The sequence below is a fragment of the Camellia sinensis genome, chromosome 2 (assembly GCF_055761805.1).
Source record: "Camellia sinensis isolate YWXY chromosome 2, ASM5576180v1, whole genome shotgun sequence".
Taxonomy (NCBI): Eukaryota; Viridiplantae; Streptophyta; class Magnoliopsida; order Ericales; family Theaceae; genus Camellia; species Camellia sinensis.
This window is the reverse complement of record NC_138962.1, coordinates 217,452,144-217,460,909: the sequence shown is the minus strand read 5'-3', so window position 1 is coordinate 217,460,909 and position 8,766 is coordinate 217,452,144. Positions and strand designations below refer to the sequence as shown.

The window sequence follows — 8,766 nt, the reverse complement described above, 5'->3', positions numbered from 1 at the left end:
TTATGTACATAGGAGGTAGCAAAATATGGAGACAGTAATTTTAGTATCCATTTGACTAGAGTGAAAAATATGATGGAACGTGAAAGTGAAAATATGATAGAAAATGGAGTGAAACAAAAGAAAGTGAATAGAAAATCTATTTTTGCATTTGGCTAACAGGCAATTTTTATGAGAAAGTTATAATAATGTCTCTACTTTCATGAGAAAAAAGTAATTTATTTCTAGCACCACATTTAAAATAAAATAAAAAAGGAAGGAAAAAAAAACTGAACCAAATTATCATGTTGATGTACGTTGTAAAACAAATTGAACTTTCTCGCAGATGATGAGAAAAAAAAAAAAAAACATTAGAGATCTTGAAAAATTGCTCATAAATGAGAGAGAGAGAGAGAGAGAGAGAGAGAGAGAATTCAAGATGCATACATACACACAAGAAGCAAACCCCAGCCTTTACAAAACAACGGACATCATATAAACCCAACAAACAACCTTGAAAGTTACCTATGATCAATCTAAACTAGACTCTAAACTCTTCTCTCTTTTTTTTCTTTTTTTTTTTTTCTTTTTTTTTGTTTAACATAATTTCTTCTACATACATAATCAATCTCAATTATTTGTGTTCTAGCATAAAAATGGTCAAACGCTTCATTTTTTTCCCCCTCTCTGCATCTCTCTCAATCCAATGCAAATTCGACTTGGCTAAATTGTAACATTGTGATTGAGGGATATACATTCATATTCATTCTTCTCTGATTATGCAACTCCTGAAGGAAGTGGAGGAGAGTGAAGGGGGATCTGAAGCAGATAACTCTCTGTAATCCTTTCGGATGCTCCATAGGATCTCTGCACATCTCCTCATCTCTGGCCGGTTCTTTCTGTGAGGAGCCAAGCATTGCAAAGCAAGCTCTAGGATTTTTTCTAGAGCGAAGTTATTCGCATTAGATTGATCCAGCCTTGGATCTAAAATCGAAATTGCATCTCCATCAGAAAATTTCTTGATGGCCTGCATTTTACACAATCCAAATCCAATTAGACATTCTACAAAATAAAAGTAAACTTATCAGAGAGGAAGAATTCTTCCTATATCTACCCAATAAGTCCATGCTTGATGACGTTTATATTTACAATTTTTTTATTGAGTTTGAAAATTATATATAAAAACTAGTTTAGTTTCTAATTTTGTTTTCAAAAATTTATTAGTTGTTACAAAATTTATATAATTTCTTGCAACCACATAACGTTGATTTCACTTGCTCAAAAAAAAAAAAATAAAAAAAAATTCATTACTTCTTCCTTGTCATATCCCCTCTAGCCACCACCCATCGCTCATCTCCACCACCAACCAACACATCCAGCCCACCGTCATCAGTAACTTCTTTTGACAACCATCGCTCATTGCCACCACCGACCAACACATCCAGCCCACCATAATTAGGCCAAGTTTGGGATGTTCCAAAAAAGTCAAAAAGTCAAAAAGTTACTCAAAAAGTTAAAAAGTTAACACTATTCACCAAAAGTCAAAAATTACGGCTGCACAACTCCCAATTCAAATTTTTCCCTACAAATCAATTTTTACAATTTTTTATTACACATTTTCCAATAAAACGTCAAAAAGTTAACCCAAACATTCATATTTTCAACCTCAATTTTTTAGTCCAAAAAGACAAAAAGTGCACTTATTTAGTCTTCCCAAACTTGGCCTTAGTAACTTCTTTTGACAACCTCCTCTAGCAATAACCTTTCGTGGCCAGCAATAACCACTAGTTGGTGGTGACCACCTTTGCCACCACCTCTTGTCCAAAATCACCTTCGGTCGCCACCTCCAGCCACCATATCCGGCCATCAACAAACACCTTTAGTCACTACCTACTTCCAAAACAAGAGTATCAAACATGTTTTTTGTGTTCATTTTTTACTAAAAATAAACATAAATATAAACTTATTTAATATTTTTTTGCAAACAAAAAATAAAAAATTGTGCTTGTTACCTAACAATACCAAATCGTTTTCCCTAAAAAATGACCACTTTTAAATTTGTCAGGAAAAAAAAAAAAAAAAGGGAGGATGATTTAACACAATTACATCAGAGATAGGAAGAAACAGAGTAATACCCATCTTGCTGTTATGCGTTCCTTGAGTTCCCGTTTAGATTCAATTGGGCGTCTGCCTGTGACTAGCTCCACCAGCAACACACCAAATGAATAAACATCGCTCTTCTCAGTTAGTTGATAGGTTCTCAGGTATTCCGGGTCTAAGTACCCTGCAGTTCCTTTTACTTGGGTGGAAACATGGGTAGCTCCTGAATCACTATCCGCTGCCAATCGAGCAAATCCAAAGTCGGCCACCTTGGCTCGTAGGTTCTCAGTCAGGAGAATGTTGGAAGACTTGATATCTCTGTGGATGATAGGGTGATCTACTTGCAAAGATATAATAGGGATTAACACAATCACAACAACCTCTGGAGACAAACAAACAAGGACAGGCAAGCAGTGATGAAAGTAGAGAGCTAACCTAAACACAGGAAAAGATCCATTGAAAGAAGGGATTCGGAGAGAGAAAGGTAGGAATTACGTAGACTCGGGTGTGGGTATCGGGTGTGAGTGCATATCTAAGAGTTGGACAGTTTGAAACTAAAAATTAAGAATACGTGAATATGAATCTAAATTTAACTACGGGTACAAACTTACGTTAAATAATTATTTTTTAAAATATATTTATTATATAAAGATGAGTTAAATAGTTATTTTTTAAATATATTTATTATTTTTTATCTAATGTATTATTTTTATTGATAATATTTATAATTTTTTTATTTTTAATTGACATATATATTATAAATAAAAAATATAACAAATAAACAATAACAAATTATGTTAAAATAAATAAAATAATAAAATTAGATGATTTATTTTTTAGATTTTTTCAATTATTTATGATTTAATTAGATTTCTTTTAAAAAATATATGATTTATTTTATTTATTATATGTTAAAAACGAGAGAGAGAGAGAGAGAGTGAGAGAGAAAATAGAACGGCAAAATAGGAGAGAAAACAGAAAACATATCGTCAACAAAAGAGAGAAGAAGAGATACATCGACTGAGAGAGAGAAGAGGAGATCGATCAAGAGAGAAGAAGACAGAGAAGACGAGATCGAACTTTTCACCCTTTTGAAGTCGGTGACAGGTTCTCTCCTCACTCTCTCTTTCATTTCTTCCAAACATAGTCGTATCCATTTGCAAAGAGCTGTATCAAGCACCTGTACCCATACTCGCACCCGTGTCCATGTCGTGTCATGTCAACACTGATACTTCCGAAATTCCAAAGAGTCCATGTAATGTAGAAATGAGTGCGAATAGTGTGTGCCACATAGTAAAGAACGATCGATGGGATGTATTTCTATTTTCTTGCTTAGAAGAGGATCAATGTGAAAGAAGAGCTAACTAGAAAACATGAATTAGGATTCTTGCTATAATCACCATTGCAATGGTAGTTTAAGTAAGTGATTTAAGCCCAAAACATAGTTAATGGTGGTTGAAGTGGATCGTTTAAGCCCCAAACACAATCATGTATTGCAAGGATATTATTGCAGAGAATCCTATTCCGGAAAACACAGGCAAGTGATTTCATTTCAATCCGACATAAGAAGAGGATTTGATCAAAGCAAAGGGGGGATTTCTCCATTCCAACAAAAACTAGAATGATCGATCCATAAACAGACCTGTATACATATGGAGATAGGTAACTGCATGGGCCACATCTATTGCAATATCTAGCCTTGCAGCAAGATCAAGAACACTGCCATGTATACCTGCATTAGCCCTTCAAACACATTTCAGCATATGCACATGCACAGAGAGAGAGAGAGAGAGAACAGAAACATAAATGTTAAGAGGTTGAAGAAACTCACAATCCAAGTGTTGTCTAAGGGTTCCATTGGGGACATACTCCACAACAACAATCCTTTCATCTTCATGCTCCAAAAACCCATAAAACTTGACCAAACTCAGATGTTCTATTTGTGCCAAAGCTCGAATCTCACTTTGAAATTCCACTCCCAAATGCTTATCACCTACACTCTGCAGAGAAAACAGAATAAACTTCTAGTTAAAATCCTGTTTCATTCATTACCCCCAACAATTTCAGGAAATGGAACTGATTGATTGATTAAGCTTGAACCTTTTTAGCACGCTTGATTGCAACAAGGGTACCATCTTCGAGCTGTCCCTTGTAGACTGTACCAAAACCACCTTGTCCTATTTTAAATGTTGGGGAAAAATTCCTCGTAGCCTTGTAGATTTCTGCAATGGTGAATTTGAAACTCCCAGGCTCTCTTGTGCGGATAGAACTGTTTGAATTGCCATAGATACTGCGATTTGAACCACGATTTGAACCACGCTTCGTCTGACTACCAGCACCCGATGCATCCGAAAAAACTGAGATTGAAGAACTCAAAACAATTTCTTATTATTCTCATTGAAATGTTTGATGTCGAGGCAATGAGGTAGTATGAACGGCACATACAGAGTTCCAAAATGCAGTAGTCATCAACTAAACATTTAAAGATAGTTAAAAGCTCATAAAAAACTTGAAATTCGAGAAGCGTTTAGGGCGTCAAAATAACTTGGAATTCGACAGCAAAACGGGAAAAATATTGGGAATAATTGAAAGAAACACACTATAGAATTGAGTGCAATAAATGAATCTACTTGCTTCATAAGAAAATATAGGAAAATACAAAAAGTCCGATTTGAGATTATAATTCCACTGTTTGGCACCCAAGAATACAACAACAGACCATCTTCTACTTCGAAAACAAATACTAACACAAAACATGAAATTCAACCTTTCATTTTTTTCCACAACTTCATTTTCTCCAGTCTTGTCGGCGTCCGACACAAATTCAACAAGTTTCGTTCATTTTCACAAGCCTTCTCAAACGACCAACACAAATTCAGCAAAGAACGAAAACTTGTTAACTTGGACGATGAGATCCAACCTGTACTATTAACCAAACGCCAATTCCACGCAAAAATCTGCACTCTCTATCAAACGTTCAAGCTTTTATGTGTGTTTGTATAAATAATATATTTAACATGAAATTCAACCTATCATTTCCACACAACTTTCATTTTTCTCGAATCTTCTCACAACCAAACTGACAACACAAATTCAGCGGAGAACGAAACTTAAGTTGGCCGATGTGATCCAACCTGTAATTATTAACCAAACACCAATTCCACACAAAAAGCTACCCTCTCTATCAAGCATTCAAGCTTTTAAATAAATACATACATAAATACTAGCAGTGAGTGCACACACAATGTGCGTGCAAAGATTGTAGTTATAAAAGAAGAAGATGAATAAAAACCGTTCTATTTGTGAAGTTTTAAACTTCTCTGAATCAATTTGATTTTTCACATGATAATTTTCAAACTGATCAATCGTTATAGAAATAAAATATAGATTTTTTTTTTTTTTTTTTTTTTGAGTTTGAGAAAAGTGATTACCAGAAGGAGCTTTGAGCTCGTCAGAATAACGGAAGTTCTTCGAAGAATTGGTCTCCGGCGGAGTGAAGCACCCAACGAAAGCTCCGGCGACGGTCCTGGCGGCGATCGCGACAAGGTTTCTGCCTGAGCTTGAGTTATGGGAGGAGGACGAGGAGGAGTAGGCGGAGCACGGCGACTCAGCAAACCGGTCCGGCGTTTGGATTGCACTGGATCTGGAGCTCCGGCTACGGTATCCCGAGTTTCTACTTCTCATTTTTACACAGAGAGAGAGAGAGAGAGTGTGTGTTTGTGTGTGTGTGTGTGTGTGTGTGTGTGAGAGAGAGAGAGAGAGAGAGAATTGTGGAAATGGAAAGCTTGTGTGTGTGAGAGAGAGAGAGAGAGAGAGAGAATTGTGGAAATGGAAAGCTTGAGTTGAGAGGGAAATACGAAGTGGTTTCAGTGGTGCGAAGTCTACCACTAGTCTGTGTCTTTGGAAATTTATTAGGGGGCAGGGGCTAACGTGCGCCGCGGGGGTTGAGGTTTATAACTATCTACAGTCAATTTGGGTGGAGGACCATCACTGATTTTACATTTACAACAAGTTTTATTATACAAATAAAATTTTGAATATTGCTATTCATATTAAAAAATTAAATTTATTTTTAAATTTAATGATATGTTAAGAAAATAATTGATTAATAAAGGACTATTATATCATTTTTCTAAAGTTTTAAATAGTACAAAAAAAAACTATACAAAATGATGCCAGTATTTTTTGTTATTATTTCACAACAAAATACTTAGGGTGTGTTTGGTAACGTTTACGTTTTCAGTTTATATTTACAAAAATTTTATAAACTGGTTTTTGTTTATTTTTAGAAAAACATAAACTACAAACGCGTTTGATAATTGAAAAAATGTTTAAAAAAATTTAAAAATATAAAAAAGAGTGAGAAATGGCAAGTGGTGGCAAGTGGCGGCGGAAGACGGTGGTGGAAAGTGGTGACGGTGGGTGGTGGGTAGCTGGTGGTGGCGGGTGGGTGGTGGCGGTGGATGGGTGGGTGACGGTGGCGGGTGGTAGTGAATAGGAGGTGGTGGTGGCGGTGGCAGGTGGGTGGTAGATAACGGGTGGTGATGGGTGGCGAGTAGGTGGCGGGTGGTCGGTGGTGAGTGGCCGATAGCGGGTGGTGGTGGGTGGCGGGTGGGTGGGTGGGTGACGGTGGCGGGTGGTGCGTGGTAGCGAGTGGGTGGTGGTGGTAGTGGTGGCGGGTGGGTGGCGGATGGCGGGTGGTAGTGGGTGGTGGCGGGTGGGTGGTGATAATGGGTGGCTGGGTGACGGTAGCGGGTGATGGGTGATAGCGAGTGGGTGGTGGTGGTGGTGGTGGTGGTGGCGGCGGCGGCGGCGGGTAGTGAGTGGTGGTAACAAGTGGGTGACGGATGGCGGGTGGTGGCGGGTGGTGGTGGATGGGTGGGTGACGGTGGCGGTGGTAGGTGGTAGCGAGTGGGTGGTGGTGGTGGTGGTGGTGGTGGCGGCGGCGGCGGCGGGTAGTGAGTGGTGGTAACAAGTGGGTGACGGATGGCGGGTGGTGGCGGGTGGTGGTGGATGGGTGGGTGACGGTGGCGGTGGTAGGTGGTAGCGAATGGGTGGTGGCAGGTGGGTGGCGGGTGGTGGTGGTGGTGGTGGTGGTGGTGGTGGGTGGGTGACGGTGGCGGGTGGTGGTGGTAGTTGGTGGGTGGGTGACGGTGGCAGGTGGTAAGTGGTAGCAAGTGGGTGGTTATGGTGGTGGTGGGTGTGGGTGGTGGTGGTGGCAGGTGGGTGACGGATGGTAGTGGTGGTGGGTGGATGGGTGACGGTGGCGGGTGGTAAGTGGTAGCGAGTGGGTGGTGGTGTGGTGGTGGTGGTGGTGGCAGGTGGGTTGCGGGTGGGTGGTGGGTGATGGTGGTGGTGGTGGTGGGTGGTGGTGGCGGGTGGATGGCAGATGGCTGGTGGTGGTGGGTGGCTGGTAGTGGCAGGTAGTGAATGGTGGTGGCAGGTGGGTGGTGAGTGGTGGTGGCAAGTAAGTGGCGGGTGGTGGTGGCGGGCGGTGAATGGTAGTGGCAGGTGGTGGGTGGTGGCGGGTGGATGACAGATGGGTGGTGGTGGTGGTGGTGGTGGTGGCGAGGGGTGGGTGGTGAGTGGTGGTGGCAGGTGGTGGTGGAGGGTGGGTAGTGAGTGGTGGTGGCGGAAGACGGTGGTGGAAAATGGAGGCGGGTGGTGGCTAATGTTGGGTGATAAAAAAAAAAAACTGAAAACTCAAAATGGAAACACATTTTTTGTGTTTTCATTTTTTGGCCAAATTTATAAACTGAGACCACTGATTTATAAATCTAAAATTTTACCAAACAAGTTTTTATTTGAGTTTTTTAAATTTTTGTAAATATAAACAGAAAACTGAAAACGTAAGTGTTACCAAACGGCACCTTATAATTCTGATTTAAAATTATAAAAATATCGATATTGCATAATTTTGTATGGATTATATAAATATTTTTTTGGTGAATCCATTTTGAGTAAACTATAAATATAACTCTTAAAATTTATTTAAAATACATATTGTGCAGGGAGCAAATATTCAGGCGAGTCCGCACTCCTTTCTTCCAAGCTCCGCTTCTATCCGGTCACCTGCGAGCAAATAACGGTGAGCTACCTGGCAGCGTGTGGCCGGAAAAACCCTCCGACGATCAAATTAGCGCACACCTCAGGATAGAGAGAGAGAGAGAGAGGAGTGTTTGAGTGTAAGAATTTTCTTACAAAGTGTTCCTGTATCGCGTATAGGGGGCGCAGACATGCTTATATACCCTTCTGCGCCCCAAATCTACTCCCATTGGTCTCTCGACACGTGGCTCTGTTATCCCATCTGTCAGCACAAATCTTGCTATACATCACCTAACCCAACTGCCAGCCCACTCTGCTGGGAGCACGGCAGCGAGGCAACATTATCTCGGCTATCAACGGCCATACTGAACATGCCCAAGTGCAGTTGATGTCGTAGTTTCCTACTACCGGACTTAATTCCAACCGTGCTCAACTGTATTCCGGCGAAGCTGAGCTGGAGATTGGTAACGCCGGTCAGCCAAAGACCTTCTCGGCCAAGCTCCAAGCACAAGCCTTCCTACCGGGTTAAGGTGTGTGCATTACAACCTTGCAACGCGTGAGCTGGGGAGCCTCATCTAGACTATTCCTCCACCTGTCCGACCTTCGCGGAACCGAGATCAGATAACTCGGTTCCACGTGGGCTTT

At 40.6% G+C, this 8,766-nt stretch overlaps 1 protein-coding gene across 1 annotated transcript; it reads right to left on the bottom strand.

The window, feature by feature from the left end:
- Nucleotides 1–449: 449 nt before the first annotated feature.
- LOC114277990 (calmodulin-binding receptor-like cytoplasmic kinase 2) lies at nt 450–5,958 on the bottom strand. The gene is made up of 6 exons (XM_028219957.2): nt 5,508–5,958; nt 4,177–4,433; nt 3,908–4,076; nt 3,719–3,808; nt 2,112–2,413; nt 450–1,003 (listed from the first exon to the last, which is right to left on the bottom strand). The coding sequence occupies exons 1-6, from the start codon at nt 5,758–5,760 to the stop codon at nt 740–742; spliced, it is 1,335 nt and encodes a 444-aa protein (XP_028075758.1). The 5' UTR covers nt 5,761–5,958; the 3' UTR covers nt 450–739.
- Between the last annotated feature and the right edge of the window lie 2,808 nt (nt 5,959–8,766).